The sequence below is a fragment of the Pyrus communis genome, chromosome 6 (genome assembly GCF_041283825.1).
Source record: "Pyrus communis isolate YQ-2024b chromosome 6, ASM4128382v1, whole genome shotgun sequence".
Classification (NCBI taxonomy): Eukaryota; Viridiplantae; Streptophyta; class Magnoliopsida; order Rosales; family Rosaceae; genus Pyrus; species Pyrus communis.
The window spans coordinates 1,888,669-1,907,748 of NC_142570.1; the positions used below are offsets into that span (position 1 = coordinate 1,888,669).

The window sequence follows — 19,080 nt, forward strand, 5'->3', positions numbered from 1 at the left end:
ATTCACTCTCCTTCTAATCTCTCTTTCCTTTTCTTCTCTTCTGCTTGAATGGTTACAGTTAAACCACGTTAATATTTTATATTAATTTTTTTATACAGATAATAAGACAAAAATTAAAAGTATGAGAGAAGGAAAGGAAAGAAAATGAGAATAAGATGAGAGAAAAACTTACTCCGATAGAGCAACTTTCCAGTTTCCACACATAGGACAAGATCGATATCAAGATTTGAAGGGAAACCGAAGCCTACAAATCTGGAAAAGGAAGATTCAGCAATAAATGCTACAAAAGCATGTGCCAGAATTAGTAGTAGTCGTTGGATTTCCAAACCAAAACTACAGGCTATTTCCTATTTGTACAGAGATAGCTAGCTACGATTGTCAATACTATGCTATTTAGAGCAACAGTGTTACAAACTTACATATTCGTGTCAAAGTTTAAGCCAGTGCCCACTACTATTTAACATTTTAATTATTTATTTAGTTTAACATAGATGGTGCATTAAAAAAAAAAAAAGAAGAAGATATTCATGTTAGCAGTAGTGAAATCATTTAATAACAGCGCACTTACATGGAATCATTCTTTAGTGGGCTATATGTGAAGAAAACTCAACAATGGTAACCCTTTTTTATTTGGGGTTCAACTATTTTGTTTGGGAACTTCAAAGTTTTTCGAGTGCCCCATCGAGCCCCAGTGATTGGGCCGCTTTGATTATGTCAAAGTTTCAGAGATGGTCTATCGTCTCGCTACTAATTAACATTGATATTGTTATTTTTATATATTTGGCCAGAAATCAGAAGAGGCCTGCTGAACATGGTCAATCTTTTATTTATTTCATTGAGTACAGTTAGTCTTACCAAAAGAAAAATTGATGTAGTCCAGAAATTAAGTTGTCTGAGATGTAATAAGATTAAAAGAAGGAAGCGACATTCAATGAAGAAAAGTGATTGGAGAATTAGAAATTCCAAGGTTTGAAGATTATTTGTCAATGCCATATCTCGAGAGTTAATGTTCATGGACTTTTAGAGTAAGTGGACAAGCAAAAAACAAAGAAAAATCAATTTTGACAAATCTCTGGATTTTTAGTCTCGAGACTTGTTTTCCAGAAATTAGGGTTCTATTGTAGGTATTAGTCTCGAGACCGTTTTGGCAAAAATATTTATTCCGTGTTTTTGGTATTTTAGGAAATTTTCGGGATTTAATTATTAACTATTTTATTTTTCTTTCGGAGCTAGGGTTTGCTTAGACTATGTAAACAACTTTTAGGGTTGTATTCCGACATTCATTCACATTATTATTTATTAAACTTTAGGATTTTCTCTATTTTATGTAGGATTTTGAATTGTCGACAGACTTCAGCTTATGCTCTAGGATTTGTTTCAATTTGAATTAAAATAACTTTACCATAAATTATTTCAATGTAGCTCACTAGACATTTATTGGATTTGTTTCAATTTGAATTAAAATAACTTTACCATTGTTCTTACAGTTAGGTTATAGCTAACAACACTAACTTACATTGTTCTTACTGTAATCATGTTGATTTTATGTTGTAGCGTCACATTAAATGTTATGAATGAACGTGAGATTAAATTTGTAAACAAAATTTACAAACTAAATGATACATCACCAATTAATAGGAATGAGCATGTTTATCAACGGTTAAGTAATAATCCAATTATTAATTTTCATATCATTTAGTTTACAAAATATTATCTATAAATTTAGTTTTCCTTAACATTACCCTTTACAAAAATATTGTTCCACCAATGCATTTCCGTTATATTGGAGGGATTTGGATCCTCTCCTGAGCTAATGGAAAGGATCCTCCTTATCAATTATCATGGGCCGTTGGATTTTTATCCAACGGCTACAATCATTATAACTTTAAAAGGACCTTTTTATTTGTAACCGTTGGATAAAAATCCAACGATCCACGATGATCCTCCATTAGCGAGAGGATCCAAATCCATATTGGAGCAGTGCAATTTTACTTTTGGAGTACAAAATTTTGACTGTTGCATCATGACAAATATCATTTAGTTATGATTAAAGTCGCTGATCAGAAGAAGGCTGAACACAAAGCCACACTTTTAAACGGACTGTCTGCTCTTTCATTTTCAGTATCCTCTTGTATCTTATTATTTATATGGTTATGATTAAGTCACGTTAAAATATTATATTATTATTTATTTTTATCTTATTATCTTTAAAAAAAAATAATATAAAATATTGACGTGCCTTAACTGTGATCATACAAAACAAGAGGGCACGAGAGGGCAGACAATCCTTGTTCCTGTTAAATAACGTGAAGAACAGTATATGGACTAGCTATATATCGCTACTGCGTATATCAACAATCGTCAAGTACATATAAACTGAGCATGCATGCAGGACTTTTTCCACCGTCTGATTTGATCATACGGCTGGGATTGAGTGACTTGAGACTTGCTGCAGACTATTATACTGCCCAAATAATGAAAACCACAAAGTTTAGGCAGTTTTGTGCTAAAACATGGCCGCCAGTCGGGTGTTTTCGAATAATTGACCGAATTTGGATCAGTAACACAACCACCCGAACCGCCGTGTTGTTGTTCCACCCAGATACCAATTCATTTCCTCCGCCGCCGTCTAATATGGTGTCACAGGAAGCGATGTGGGTCGTTGCTGCTCCTCTTTCTCCCTGCGGATGATATTTTCACCGAAGAAAAATTGTTTCTCTGGTTTTCCAGCAGCAAAATCCAATCGATTTACAAGAAAATCATAGCCTGACACGGAAAATTTCCATCAGATCTTTTTGCTCCTTTTTCCATAGAGCCATCATTTTTTCGTGTAACTTTTTCCAACCCAGAAGCACTGTGACTAACAATTTCTTACGTCCCTCTTGTCTCTAAGTTGCACTGCAATTCTCATAAAGTCACATTCTTGGGGCGTGGCAGTTCCTACGTACCTAGCCGCCTTCACGTTTCTCCAGGCCTTTGCATTGATGTAAATGTTTTTCTATTTAGTTTCCCATCTTCTTTTATTTTTCATCCACAACCTTGCAAATTACAGTTATGATGAAAATTGACATATTTGGATCTATAAAATCACATATGCATGTGGTTGTGTGGTTGGAAAAATTCTTAGGTGCAAACGTTCAGTATCCATAGTCGTCTGATTGGTCACATAAAACATTTTATTTTTGTATTTTGGTCTCACTCTAAGTGTTTAGTGCGAATGCAATCTACTATTAAAGAAGGGTTTACACTTTTGAATGTTGTCATGATATTCTGAACTAATAATATCATGTCGTGAAATTTACATACACATGTGTAATAATTTGGATGATTTATTGATGGGGTTAACCCTCAATTTATCACTATATGCCCTAGAATTGTAAGGAAAAGACTCGTGGATATAAAGATAGCTTAGTAATCATATACTAGCATATGAGAACATCTTTTGTGTGTGTGAACAATTTTATTTTATTTATTTATTTTATTAAGGAGTGTGATTAGTTTTTAAAATTTTAAAAAGAGTATGAAATAATGATGATGTGACAGTTTCTCTTAATAAGTGCATATTTTTTCTTAATAGTACATAATTAATGTTTTGTATTAAAAGTGAGGGTAAAATAGGAATATGATTGTTATTTTTTTTAAAATAAGAATAAAATATGGATATAATTGTTATTTTCTCAATACAAAATTACTGTTTTACGCTCATGTCAATATTATGTATTAAAAGTGAAGTAAAAATAAGATAAAAGGGAGCAAAAAATTGACAAAGAAGATTCTCTTAATAAAATAGAATAGATAAGCAAATTCAAGTCATATGAATTCTATTTGGCTGAGTTATCTAATTTATTACTTATTCTATTGTTTCATTTTCTCGTATGATATTGTATCATTAATCCGAGGCAGTAATATTTTTAAAAATCTCTCTCCACATATATTACAGATATTCGAACACGAGAATCTCTTGTTTCCGACGGTTAGGAAACTTCGAGGAGCCACCAAGCATGGCCATAGCCATTCTGCGAGGCCAAGGCAATGCCACGGTTTTCGCCTGGCATGTGGGACCCCTTGTGGCTGTGGCCCATGGGTGTGAGTGACCGGGAGAGTCTCAGTAGCTTTAGCTCTTCATTTCTTTCTGCCCTTCTGCCTCCCTAATAGATCTGCGAGAGATCCACCAACACCAAATAATAAATATAGCTTTCACCGAGTTGTGCCATTCATATATTTAGCTGCACGCCCCTACTTCCCCGCTGAATGGAGGTAGATTGTCTGTCCTCCTCTTTGGATGCTCTTTTCATCTTTTTTTATTTAGTGCAGTTATGGTTATACACGTTAACATTTTATATTAATTTTTTTATAGAGATTATAAGATAAAAAACAATAAGAATATAAAATGTTGATATGGCTTAACTGTGACCGCACAAATAGAAGGGGATGAGAAGAGAACCCAGACTGCCTCCAAAACTAAACCCTTCGTCCTCCTAACCCTAGGCAATAGTAACCCACCCTACGAGAGGGTCTTGGGCGCACGTATGGACTGGAAAATGGTATGAGAAGGGGGTGGGAACAAAACATGGGGTAGTGGTGAGCTTCAAATCAGGAGTGGTGGACCATAGGTGTTTCTATGAATGTGTCGCGTAGGAAACTGGTGGTCCGGTTTCCCTACACTAGAATTTCTCCAACCCCACCTCCAAAGGAAAAACAAAAAGAATGCCTCCGAAATCGAAAACTAAGGTAACCATGCGAGGTGCGAGAGCATTATCCTCGTACTTATGAGTCACAACATCTTTGCGATTGGTTCTACGATGACTAAAAGTGCTCTATAACAATCTTACAACGTTTATGACTACGTTTGATAATAAAACTTAATAACCATTTTTGAGTTGTAAAAGCAGTTTCTAGAAAAATAATCTCAAACAAGCTCTTAAAGCAAATAACTTCCCCACACCCCACAAAAAAGCGTTGTTGTACACACTGAGAGCATATTCCATGAGCCCAATAAGCCTTCCCCAAAGCGTTGTTGTACAGGTAGTATTTTAATCTAGAAGCTTGGTTTTTGAATTTTTTAAACCAAACGTCCAGGGCTATTGAGCCCAGGCATTAAAGCGAGGTGAACGAGCACATTTCCCACCAGGCCATTACGTTCAATGGTTCGAACTTCGTAAGCCAATTCCATGCCTTCGAAAAATTTAAACAAAATAACTGAAAAGAAGGAAAACCATTTTGATTGTCTTCCCCAATTGACATTGTGGTGTTATTCAATCGGAATTTTAATTCTTTTAAGTTCTTGACTAAAAAAATTAAAATATTAATTCTACACTATTGTTTCCATTCAAAACCCGAGCAATTATTTGGGCATATGTGAGATTTTCACTGCTAAGCTGGGGTCCTTACTTAAACTTACAATTGACATGGAGATTATGGATTTGATAACTTACTCAACAGTCACAGTTCAATTGGTGTTGCAAGGTACTAGCAATAATCATCTTTTAGGTCCCTTTATTTTAGCTTGTCGAGAAATTCTTTCAGGACGAACAATTTAGCAACCTATAGTCTTGATTTAGATTTAGGTAATTTTTTTTTTTTATACTTCTTGTTCAGCCAGTTTTATTCACAAAGATCGATTAAAAATGTCCTAGTTTAGATTAACTATCGAGTAGATTTATTTGGACTTTTGCTTTTAGCCCCGTTTTTCAAACAAAAGAAACCCGAGCAAACTGATTTGGGGGGAATGCAAATTGCAAACTAAGATAGAAAATAAATAGTTACAAACATATTATTACAAAAAAATAAAAAATAAATAACTTCACAAAAATTAAATTAAAGGCAGTAAAAAATAAAACAAAATTGTAAAGAATATAAGCAGAAGGGCATTTATAAGTAATTCTACAGTGAGCTAGAGTCTCTCCCATTTCCCACTATGCACACCTAAATCACTGCCTGCCGGATACAACACAGATTACCAATACAAAAATTTAAACCAGCCACCATAGCTCGTTACAAGGGAAAACTACATTCATCATGGATTGTTCAGTGTTCGGATCTTTGTCTTAATACGAAACTTCGGAGTAGCGGAAGTTGTACCGGAAGGAGTAGCGGAAGTAGCACCTTCGGATGGCGCAGGCCTGGCGGTTTCAACCCCTGTGATTGCCAATTTGTTGGAACCGCTAGGCTCGACCGGTTTGAGTTGCACAGTTGCCGACTTCACTCCAAGCACCCCTGTCTTACTTGGTAGCTCCGTGGATGGTACTTTGGCGCTCTCGTTCAACAACTTCGCTATTTCTTTCTCCTTCTGCTTTTTCTCCTTCTTTAGGCGCTTCCGCTCCAAATACTCGGGATTATCTCGGTGGCCCTTATGGCCATCCCGCTTTCGTTTCTTTTCCTTGTCTTTCTTTTTCTCCTTTTCTTTCCCGCGAGGAAGAGAATCCGCCATTCCAGATGAACCGCCATTAATATCGTTCCTAGGAACCGAAAGTTCTTGGAGACTTGCATACTTCTGTACTTCTGCATCTCGGTTATCTTGGATAAAGCTAGGTGATGGATCTTCGGGCTGAGGCAGTGCAGAAACTTTGCTAGAATCGGCAGTGCACTGCAATTCCTTTCCTATATCATCGACATCGCTAGCAAGTTTTGCGCTACCAATGCTGGCAGTCATCCGGGATCCAAGATCATGCCAAGAGTTGACTTCCTCAAGATTTTGATTGCTAAGGCTCACCTCTGCAAAGTTTTTGTGCGGAGCATCCACAGATACTGAACTGCTGGCGCCACGATCAGTTTCAAGATGCCCACCTTGCGACCTCTCAACAGTTTGATTATCACCTTCTGCTCTACTAGTAGTAGCAGAACTTTTGACCCTGATCTTAACCCTCAGCTTCCGTTTATGACTGTTAGAAACGGTATCTGCGTCCTTGAAAGGTTCCAGAACAGCCAAGCTATCCTTGATAGGTTCTGAAACCGTTAAGCCATCAAAACTACCAATCGGAGGTTCTGGAGCACCAACACCACCAATGGAAGGTTCTTTAGCGACCAAACTGCCACCAGAAGGTTCTGGATCGCCCAAACCACCACCAGGAGGTTCTGGAGCACCAAAACCATCAGTTGTAGGTTCTGGAGCACCCAAATCATCCTTGGAAGCAGCTGGAAGGGCAAACCCGTCCCTGGAAGTTTCTGGATCTGGAATAGAAAACCCATCTGTAAACATTTCTGGAGCAGCGAAAACATCTCTGGAAGTTTCAGGAGCAGTTAAATCATCATGTGAAAGGTTTGGAGCTTCGGAAGGTGGTTCCACATATTTACTTTCTGGAATGAAAGCAGCAAAGATGTTTTTCTGCTCTTGGAAGCTTTCCGCATCACCTAAATGAAATGGTTTATGATCTCTTGGCACTCCATATAGTGTTGGCGGCCTGAAAATGAGTCTCGGTTCAGTTACAATTAATAGAAAATATTGAAAAACGTCAAGCTTTAACGAAGAACAAATGAACTCCATACTTAGCAAAAGAGAAAAACCCGGGTAATGTTTTTTCATCTTGAAAAGGAATCATAATCAAGTGAAAATAAATACCTTCCGGCAAGGATTTGTAGGATGCAGAATAAGTGATGACGAAGAAAGATATTATTAAAAGCCATCTGGCCTTCAAGTAGACGAAGCAAAGCCACAAGAGTTTCGCTCCTGATGTTGTCAGTAAGATCAGATCCACCTCTAATCTGGCATAACCTCATAGCATGCACGGCCAGCTTCACCTGCCCTGCAATCAAGGAATATATACAATAACGAAAATGCACACTTTTAATGAAACAATGAGATTTCCAACATTCACGAGGAAAGTAGTGACAAGAACCTCGGAAGGACGTCTCTTCATCTAAATATTTGATAAACAGTTGCAAAGCTGCATCAATGCCTTTACAATGGAATTCAAGATCAAGGAGTGCTCTGCTTGCTTCAACCCGAACTTGCCATACTGCCTTGATATCCCGAAAAGGTTTCACAAGTTCAAACACGCGATCCTGTAGCAAGTGAAAGAGCTGGATAAAGTCGCCAACACTACATGAAAATACAATAAGTTTAAAAAGAAAAGCATAGGTGAGAAATTACTCACCATAGGAACAAATCCCAACAGTTTTAGGGCAATCTGTGTCAAGGCCCGAATACAACTGACCGACAAGATACCATTGTAGCTAGGCATCAACCTGGAACATGCCAGTTCCAGACACAATCAATTATATGTATTACTGGATATAAACCATTGAATTCAGTATGATATGAGTTAACACACCTGTCAAATTGCAAGAGGCGATCAATGCGCTTCAGAAGAGACGATAAAAGGAGAATACTCTGAAACGGAGTAAAAGGAACACATGATTATAAACTTCATATTTGTCAATTTTGGGATTATCCAATGTAATAACCCACGTGAATCATTGGATGACATGTATTTTTTCAGAGGTTAGGCCCTTAAGAGTCCGGGGTAACAACAGTATCATGTAAAAGCAATTCCAAAATGGACTACACCTAAGACAGAAGTGCACATTACATTATCTAATCCTATGTACTTCTAAAGTAAACCAACAGAACGTTCATCATAGCCAAAGACAGACATGTAAGCCTCAACAGAACCGCCGAGCATTATCATGTAAGACAAACCTGTTGCCCAAATTCAAGTTCTCCAACAGACTCGATTAATGCAGCAAGCCAGAAGACATCAGAGTAAGGGTTCCCATTGTTGTCATTGTACTGTCAGACAATTAAAGACAAAACATTAAGAACTGATTTTCAGAGTGAGGCACTTGGGGGGAAGTTCAAAATTCAAATAATACTAATATACAAAATCCAGATTGTTTACTGTATTTTACCGTAAGACAACAGCCATACATAGCAAGACATAATAGTATTGCTGAATTATTTCTCGTGTTCTCAAGTTTAGAACGTCTAATCGAGGCCAACTGAAAAATATTGTTCTTATTGTAACATTGTCACCTTAATTTTTTGGGAGTTTTAACAAAACACTCCCAGTACTGTTCACTTTTAACGAAAAACCACATTTTTACCTTTTTCTGATACTATTCACTACACCTTTATTTGTCCTTTTTCATTAAAACTAGAGTTTTTTTGGACTTTTCGAAAGTTTTCCTTAATTTTTTTCAATTGATGCTATATGAGAAATGTCCACGACAATACTACCTTCAAAAGTTGTAAAACAAACTCTACAGCCTCTCTTGGACTTTTCTTGTCAGCAGCTCTGACCATAGCAATAGCATGAGGAATGGCCTGCAAGTTAGAGAAACAACAATATAATATACAGATGGCCCTTGACCAATGAAATACATTACCATCAATAAAGATGATGATGATAATGATATAAATAGCATGATACAATCATAGATTTAACTACGAAACACATAAAAGACACTAGTCGAATGTGTTCATGATAGCTAATCCAGAACTCAGATGCATATGTTATCACTATGCCAATGTCAGGAGACTGAGATCCAAAACACCAAAACAAGACTGTACCGTCTACAGGTGGGAGTGAAGGTTGAAGTTAGGCATCATAAAGGCACATAAAATGAAATTGCTCCACAGGTTTGTGTTAAGTAAAGGAAAGCTACCAACAGAAGCATTTTATTGCAACTTCTTTGAAACGTTGATACGTAAGTGTGAATTACACATCACAAACAACTTATTACTTATCCTACCTCATTTCATTACCTCAAGAACAAAGTACTCAGAAATGTCATGGAAGTCATTTGGCCTGGCAATATAACAAGAAAAATCTTTGTTAACTGGTACTGTTAAAGTAAGCTCTCGACCACTTGGAGTTCAAACACACATGTACAGAACGTACTTGGGGAGTCCGATGTTTGCATCAAACCTTCGGCTTTTATAAAATTTCACTAAATGGAGTAGACCAGCCCAATCAGTATCCTGCAAGACAATCACATCATTCTGAACATGCCAATGTAAAAGTTGAAGTCTCAAGACACAGATATATACACTAAATAAGAATTGCAATGCAAATGTAAAAGCTACTGTTGGAGCTAAGACTAACAAAACGACCAATTCAATGAATCAATTCCAATAGTAGAAATTGTCACTTCAGTTGGGTAAGATACTAAAGAACCACCCCAATACCCTTACATATGTTATATATATATATATATATATATATATTTTTTTTTTTTATGAGCTAATGCCCTTGCATATGTTAAATTGTTAAGGGAAGCTGATTATTATAACCAAATTTGCAATAAACTAGAAGTTCGAGTAGAAGCAATGGCTAATACAAAAAACATTAAAACAATTCTAGATTACTAAGATCTGAAATTGTTATATCACATCACTAAAAAGAATCAGATAATGTTTCTGTTAGGAACTAGAATAAAATAAAGTGGGCGGTGCTATCCACACAGCCCTTTTTACCTTTCAGACACTGTTAATTTCTGTCCTTTGATCCTCTTCAATCCATTTGATCCGACGGTTGGAAATTGAGAGAGGTGTGGAAGGTAAAAATGGGTGCGTGGATAGCACCACGCAATAAAGTAACTCAAATCAATCATAAATATTTGTAAATATGTTTAGAACACCAGATACAAATATCCAAAGGTAAAGAATTAGATAATTTGCATGAACCAATTTCAATCTTTTAACGATGAAAAACACAACTCAAGTGAACCATGGATTCCAAGGCAAATAACAATAATTTACCTCAGATGCTGTATTAGCCAAAGCAAACGCGGCCTCAATTCGAACTCTCCAGAAGGCCTTGAAATCATAGAAAAATACTTCAGAAACTTACTCCTTGAGATACATAATTCCACACAATATAACTCTGAAAGTGGCTAAAACCTTGGAGTCAATGAGGAAATTATTCAGAGCGTTAACAACAGAAAAGGAAAGCTGTGGTAGAGACTCCAGTGTTGCAATTGCTTGTGCCTGTGCAACGACATCTTTGTCCTTCTCCAACTGATTAATCTGATATGGCACACCAATGCTAAAAACAGTCAAGGACCAATAGACTTTTCTAACCCACATATTAAAAACTCCAAGAAAGCATATAGAATAACCATAATCCCATTCTTACCCACATCTGTACAGGTTGATTGAAATGAATTTCAGCAAGATATTCAATTTCCGGGTCTGCCCTCATCCACAACAATGGCGACTCCATACTGCCAAAATAAGAATTTCAACAAGCTGAAAATACAAAATAAATATTCATACAATAAGAAAACACAAAATAAATATTCATCTAATAATATTATACCTAGAACGCATGTCTAGAGCTGGCGTAGCATCCCCATTATCATCAGCCCCATCTAGTTTTGAACTCTTTTTAGGCTTCTGAAAGCGTCTAGCAGCAAGCTTTGAATGGCATTGTATTTCCAGCAGCTGCCATGTTTCTCCAGCCATTGGCAAAACTGGATGATCAAACGTACCATCAAGTTCGTGAGCCCTGATGCTCATCATTCCAGGCCATCCATTGTCAATGTCTCGCTTTTCAGGTTCTGAATTCGCATTAACTGCTGAAGCAATTGAATCTGATCCGCCTGTGCATCCACGTAACACTGCCAATTCAACCATATTCTTCCTCTTGTTATAGGAGAAGCCCATCCTTTCAATTTAAGTGTCAATAAATGAAGAGCATATTAGTTACTGAACCGTTAAAAAGATCCAGCATGAAACAAGAAGAGTAGTGTGCAGCTCATGCATACCTCAGCAGTGGACAACCACACAATTCCACCCAGCGAGGAAAAAATTCTTTAAGAAATGGACGCTCAAGATTGCCAACCTTATTAGCAAAATGCCTAAACTGCACCACAATTTATGGTATAACTACTAGAGAAAAATTAATAAATAATAAACTGAAATTACAGCAGTCTATACTTCTTATCCAGCAATATGTCAAAAGATGTTCATACCTCCTTCGTACTAAGGGATCTTAAAGAACGGATCTTATCTGGAGCCCTATTAACTATTGCCTGCAAAATCTGTAATAAAACATATCGTATCAGCTGGCAAGAAATAACTACGATCTATAATTCACATACTCAAAATTCTATCAAAGCAATTCCCTTCCTCCATTTCCCATCATTCCTTCAAATCACATCATGTACAAGGCTCATTGAGATTTTTTTTTTTTTTTTTTTTTTTTTTTTTTTTTTTCATATTTCCTAAACAGAAATTACTTGGAGTCAGGCATGTAGGCCAGTTATACTCATATGCATACATGTTTGATACCTCACACTATATGTTTTATTACAGGAAGAAACCAAAAAGGGCATGGTTCTGCGGTCATGCCTTGACCAAAGTAGTAAAAAAAACTTCAACATCCCCACAGAAGATCTTAAGGGCCTGTTTGATAACCATTTTGGTTGTTAATTTTTAATTTTCATTCATTCATTCTTTGTTTCATCCCCACCCTCCCACAACTCTTTTTCATCCCTCCTTTCCCCCATATACTTTCCCTATTTCTCAAGCACAAAAAGTGATAAGTAAAAACTAAATGGCTACAAATCGGGTTCCTATACAGACCCATATAATGTAACATCCAAAAAGCACAAATGCTTGCAGCCCAAATGATTAAGGCCGTGACTAGCCTTTAATTGATAATACTTGGCAATGTTAGGTTCAATGTACAGGGTGAGTGAAAGCATGGTGAAACAGAAGAAACCAGTGAGTTCCTAGAATACTTACTTTACGAAAAGACTCTGGTCCCATCTGCTTTTCCAGCATTTGAAGGATTGCCACCTTTTAAGATGTTCATGCAGTCAATAGGTGAAGATGGAGAAAAAAAAATGAACATACTGATACTCCATGCTAATGAACAAAAAATTTCAACATTACTCACAGATTTCCATGACCTAATTTTGCTGTATATTCCAATGCATTGAGTTCCATACAAATCCTTACAAGAAGCAGCAGAACTTAAAGCGGTTGCACCACTATCATCTGCTTTGCAAACAGCACAATTTGCCTGCAACTCCATAAAGAGAAAAATATGTCAACATGAATTTTAGAAAGAAGAAACTGTAACTCATGTAGCTTTACTTTCTTTTGTCCAAGGAAAGACCAAGACAGAACAAACCAGAAGTAGGGGAGTGAAAGATTAATATGAAATAGGACAGATACTTCTTGGGAGACCAGAAATCATTGAAAAATGAAAAACTCGATGCAAGCCAAAAGGACAAGGGTTGCAATAATTGGCTAAGGTATCAACTTCCCTACATCAATCATGACTTCATCTATTAAATTCACTTTACTAGTGAAATGGTTCATCATTACTCATCCTACTATGTATATGACTTATTCGCATAGCAGATAGCACCATATCTTAAGTATGGAGTACATGCATGTCCCCATAAGAAAGCGAACCTTGTATCTCCGGTAGCGGGCTTCATTATTTCCCAAATGTTTTTTGATAAAAAAATCTGTCAAAAACCCAGCAAGACCGTCCAGCAGCCACTCTGACAATATGAGTAAGCAACCATATTAGAGCCAATGGATTTTCTCAAAACTTAACAAAACAATTCGGTACCAATGATCTAAATACCAAATAGTAGTACAAACCATAACACTCTACTAGCTTACCATCATTAGGTGCCTCGGGAGTGATATAGACACCAAACCATTGTCTTGCAAGAGCAAACGCAAGTTTAATCCTCGTGTCAATGGTCTATTGTGAAAAGTTATACACACATCAGCTTAATAGAAAACATGAGATGAAAAAGAGAAATGTACAAGACATGCACTAGTTTGCAGCTCACGCCAAAACTGAAATGGAAAATGCTTGTTCATCATATCATGAATATTACAATTACTCTAGAAGCATAATAGAGGACAAATGAAGTCCTAAAGAGGACTAGCTTTTTTCAATTAGTGGCAAACACAAAATAAATGCTCAAATTTGTTTTCATGTCAAAACTACGATGAAGAAGCTTATGAACTAAAATCATTAATATGCTATACCGTCAATAAAAAAACTAATTATTGAATGTGAGACGGCTTTATTTTTTGGGTTACATTGAAATCGAACCCTGGAACTATCATAATCCTAGTCCATTACCCCATCCTCCCTCACCACCTGGGCCAACCACAAAGATAAGATTTTAAATATGCAGTGGTCAGGGTATCTGACCGTAGTGGTAAACAGCAAAACTTTCCATTTTTCAGGTTTCTATTTAAGTATTAAATCATTAATACACCTTGCTTAAGCTAGTTTTATGTTGTTTATTCACTGCCTACTAAATTTATCAAACCTCCACAATGGATTTTACACCTACATGCAAATCTTGCTTAACTTTCGTAAATGTGAAATAAAATCATCATATGAATGTGACTCGTAGAAAATATGTGGAATAACCAAACCTGATCAATGATCTTTTCATCAAATAAAACTTGAGAACTAAAAACGCTCATGGATGCCCCCGAACTTAATGATGATACTGCCATCTCGGGGTCAATAAAAACTTGCTTGTATGACCCAAAAGGAAATTCTATCGCAAGGTAATCCTTATAACAGCTGTGGAGTTAAAACATAATGGTAAGAAAATGATGTATGATGTAAAACATGAAGACACACATTACGAAACCAAACAAGGCCATATGACTAGAAGACAAACCTAAATGCACTATGGAAAAACTCTACAGTATTCCGAAGCTTCGACAGATTAATAGGCAAGCACATGTGAGATATTAGACCAAACTGCTGATCGGGAAGGATTTCAAAAGGCGCAACCACCAAAGATATCCACCGAGCGCTAACTGGAACATCTAATCTATAAACATATGTTTTGCGAGGAGGATCATCCTTGCTCAAAACCTGCAATGAAGTCGTTATGCATAGTTGCAACATCAACACGGAAAACACAGTATGATACCATTATACTAGATGTGAACAACGACTGGCCAAATGCCCCCATGTAGAATGTTAGCGAGTTATTTGCACATATAGATGGCAACGACAACTTAAGTGACAAACTTTGAAGGAATATCCTAGATATGATTATCCAATTACATTTACAATTGCTGCAAGCCATATCTCGATTATGACTTTATCTCACACTACTACTGTCTATAGATACTCAAGATGATGCCACAACGCTTGGCTCCATAACAATAGTTCTATTCCACCATATATACATAGAAAACCTTGATTCTGAAATTGGAAACTTAAGTCAAATGGTAATACGAAAATAAACTTCTACAGGCATTCAACAAGGCTGCAGAAATTGAATTTCGTCTCAATATCTAGGCCCCTGCATGAGGGTGCACATGGCAACTGGTCTTCAGTAGACTAAGGGTTAGCTCTCTATAAAGATCCACGTCACATACCGGCATAAGAAGAAAAGAACATTGTCGTGTAAAGACGATCCCAGTAAACAGATGGAATATGATTGTCTCATAGACACAACCCCCCACCCCCAAAAAGAAGGATTTTGTGAATATTGAACTTAAAATTTGCAAAATTGTGTCTCAATACAGAAGCATGGTGACACCCCCACTAGTTTATTTATTTTTTCTTGTTTATATGACTTCCATTAGCTAATTGTCATTCTATTATATGCATAATAAGATGAATGCTGGCGAAGAGACAAAAACTACATATTGGTTTACAATTTGTCAAGTCATTAGAAAGGTACCTATGACCATGTAATAACAACTGTAACGTTTCTACAAATATTTTAAATGCTGACTAGATAAGAAAACTAGCAAGATTGTTGAGGTGAAGGAACAGAAAACAGTTTCAATCGCCTATGTAATGCCTTTTTTTCCCAAGGGAAGCATAGTTTCAGGTATCCAGGATGTACACACACCTTATTGGCTTTCAACAAATTACTATTGGTGTCTCTAGCATACCTGGACTTCATCAGCCTAGAAACCTGGCCAGTTGCATGGTTGCCTTTAAATGGGGATTTACAGAATTAAAGAAATTACTTCCACAATAAGTAATTACATGTATTTTTTTTTTGTCTCCACTTGAAAGCTTGACTTTCATCTGTATATTGCCCTTAACAATAGAGATTGTCCCATCAGCCAAGTTAAAGGTCCACTCAACAGAGCATCGATCCAGTAGATGCCAGCGGTGAGCGTGGATCGAACACGCAACCTCAGATCTTCAGTCTGACGCTCTCCCAACTGAGCTATCCCCGCAAATAGTGCACCAACCAGGAATCGAACCCCAGTTTATATTATGGCAAGGCATTAATCATACGAAGTGATAAAAACTTACTGAAAAACTATTTCTTTTTGTGACAAATTTCCTTACTTTTCTAAGAGAAGTATTTACATCAAACAATATTTTTCTATTGTTTGCTAACTACTGTTTTACGGAATAAAAACCACAGAATATGCCTATTAATTTCAGATTTTATTCTGCTATAAGTCGCACAATTACATTTTACACACTGGTTAATGGACTCATCACAGGCATGTGCACTTCTGTCATGAAAAATACACAATATGTTGGCACTTAAACATGAATAGACGTGTTCTATCATTGATCTCACCTGGTATAGTAAGTTTCCAGTGCTAACAGCCACAAGATTTTGTGCAACAGTGAACTCCAGATCATAGCTGAACATGTAATAGTCATTATGAATATGCCGAGTGTTATCAATAATATGCAAAACTACCAAAAGAATAGCACAGTTAGACAATTAGTACCAGCAACTTTGTGAATTGTCATCTATACAAGGGAACCAGCACCGTGCACGCCTTATCTGGTTATCAGTATGTAGAATGGCATCATGAAAATAAATTCCTGTCTCTGCTTTTTCTACCCAATAATCAACACGAACCAACCTCACATTCTGCACCAACACCAAACAACATGAGAAGCCATAGACAAGAGAAACGCAGTCACAACACATTATGCCAACTGAGCCCTCCACAAAATGATCAGTTCTGATACTGGTCATTTCCTAATAACTTCTGGCATAAAATCAACATTCATCTTCTATTAAGCTATGAAGACATGCCACAAAAATTCTAGATAGGCGCAGGGAAACAAAAATCTGAAACATACACAAGTAATTCTTTTTACTTCTTTTTGAGTCAATATGTACAAGTATAAATGCTTAAACGTGTAAGCCGATACGGGCATACATAATGACCCTGGCAGCTAAATTTCGATACAAAACACGAAATGTAATGCTATTTTGTAACCCTTTACATCTATCAACCTGAACCCTAAAAACCCACCACCAAAGTTCTAGAAAAGCGCAGGGCAACAAAAATTTGAACCATACGCAAGTAATTCTTTTTCAGTCAATATGTACAAGTATAAATACTTAAACGTGTAATTCCATATGCGCAGGCCCTACCAGCTAAATTTGATACAAAACGCGAAAATTAATGCCATCCTAGAAATTTACGTTGATCAATCCTGGAGTTCGAAAACCCAACACAAAATTTCAACTCACAAAACCATAACTCCAAAAATAAACCATAACCTGCTTGGCTTCTCCAGAAGACTGCTGCACTTCATTATCCCCAAGCAGTTGCTCCTGCGGTTCGCTTCCGGCCTTGAAAGCCTTACAGCAATTGATCAGTAAATTCGGGACCAGCTCTCTCTCAAGAGCCGATATATATGTTGACCCTGCCGCATCGGCAGCAGAGCTCGGCGATGTCACCCAGCTCCATCTCCTCTCGCTCTCCGCATCTTTATGATTACTCTGCGGGTAGTATTCGAACTCGGTCTGCTCACCGTCGACTGAAACACTCTCAATCCCCAAATTCTCTGCGTGTAACCCTACAATCCCAATTTCTGGGACCACAATCTTCAACTCAGAGTACCTACAATCCCATCAAAATTAAACAAAATCAAGCAACATAAACACTAACCATGCAGAATAATGGCTCCCAAAGCTGCTTATCTACGATCCAATTTTTACCAAAAACAAAACCCAATTCACAATTTCCCCGAATCTCAAAACCCAATTCGAATTTTCCCAAAACCCATAGAGATTCGCCACGAAATCAGTGAACATGCAACAGTGTATTCTTCCTTTTGTGTGTGTGAATGCAGGACAGAGACGAACCCATAAATGCGACGCTTATCGACGTCGATGGAGAGGCAGAGCTTCTGGTGGCGGACGACGGGCCCGGAGTTGTCAGGCTTTGCGTCTTCGTTCTTGGGCTTTCGGGGCTTCGCCATGGATGTATGGAATCCCAGAGAGAGAGAAAGCTAGAGAGAGAAAGCTAGAGAGAGTAGGATCGAACAAGCTCAGTAGCTGTCTATCTTTTTATCCCAGAAAAGATAAAATGAGGGTTTTATTTTATAGACGCACTCACGGGCTTCCCTCTGGCTAAGGAGGACGACAACTGCGTTTTGATTCTCTTCTGGACCGTACACTTGTTGATGATGCTGATCTAACGGCTGATAAAAGATCTTTGCTGAAATCAAAGTGCGGTGCAGATTGTATGTGTGGGACCCTTGGGGGCGACAAACCTATTTTTTTGTTTTTGATCTCCCTCCCTCTCTTAACAAAACAAAAGAAACTATAACGAAAAACTTTTGCTATTGTTTATTTTAATAAAAAATTATTTTTTTATATTAAAAAATCAATCATAGTATTATTCATAATGAAAAACTTTTGCTACTATTTACTTTAATGAAAAATCATATTTTTACATTAAAAAATTAATCCTAATACATTCATTTTTTCTTTTATTTTATCTTTATTGTTAAAATTCAAAAATTTTAAATTATTTTTATTAATTTTACTTTTAACAAACTGCATTGCGTCACATCAACAATCACAAGAAAGTCAAATTTGTAATGGAGGCCTACAAAGTTTGGAAATTATGAAATGCCCCATGTATTTCATCTTATATGCTTAACTTACCACTTAAGGCTTGAACTACTTTGAAATCTTTCTTCTAAATCTAACAAGATTTTGGTCGTGTAAGAGGCTGGTAAAGTTCATAATCCAAAGGTAGGGTGCTCATTAAAAGAAGGCATCGCCCAACAAGTAGTAGATTTTGATGAAATCTTATTTTGACGCTAAAAAATCATAAATCTGAATAAAATTTCGTTGATAAATACATAAAGAGTTCATGCTAACGCAATACAACATACATATTGT

General features: G+C 36.8%; 1 protein-coding gene and 1 non-coding gene across 2 annotated transcripts; both read right to left on the reverse strand.

The window, feature by feature from the left end:
- Window positions 1-5,844: 5,844 nt before the first annotated feature.
- On the reverse strand, window positions 5,845-18,244 carry TAF2 (TBP-associated factor 2). The gene is made up of 25 exons (XM_068448850.2): window positions 18,034-18,244; window positions 17,446-17,788; window positions 16,658-16,803; window positions 16,501-16,567; window positions 14,614-14,813; window positions 14,360-14,513; window positions 13,583-13,667; window positions 13,367-13,458; window positions 12,843-12,968; window positions 12,689-12,742; window positions 11,914-11,982; window positions 11,707-11,804; window positions 11,259-11,606; window positions 11,076-11,163; window positions 10,841-10,966; window positions 10,700-10,756; window positions 9,840-9,919; window positions 9,704-9,746; window positions 9,176-9,262; window positions 8,639-8,728; window positions 8,271-8,329; window positions 8,094-8,184; window positions 7,836-8,001; window positions 7,559-7,742; window positions 5,845-7,400 (listed from the first exon to the last, which is right to left on the reverse strand). Exons 1-25 carry the CDS (start codon window positions 18,147-18,149, stop codon window positions 6,017-6,019), a joined length of 4,353 nt encoding a protein of 1,450 aa, XP_068304951.2. The 5' UTR covers window positions 18,150-18,244; the 3' UTR covers window positions 5,845-6,016.
- On the reverse strand, window positions 16,073-16,144 carry TRNAF-GAA (transfer RNA phenylalanine (anticodon GAA)). Its single transcript has one exon. It is a non-coding gene; the product is annotated as a tRNA-Phe (tRNA).
- Window positions 18,245-19,080: the final 836 nt, after the last annotated feature.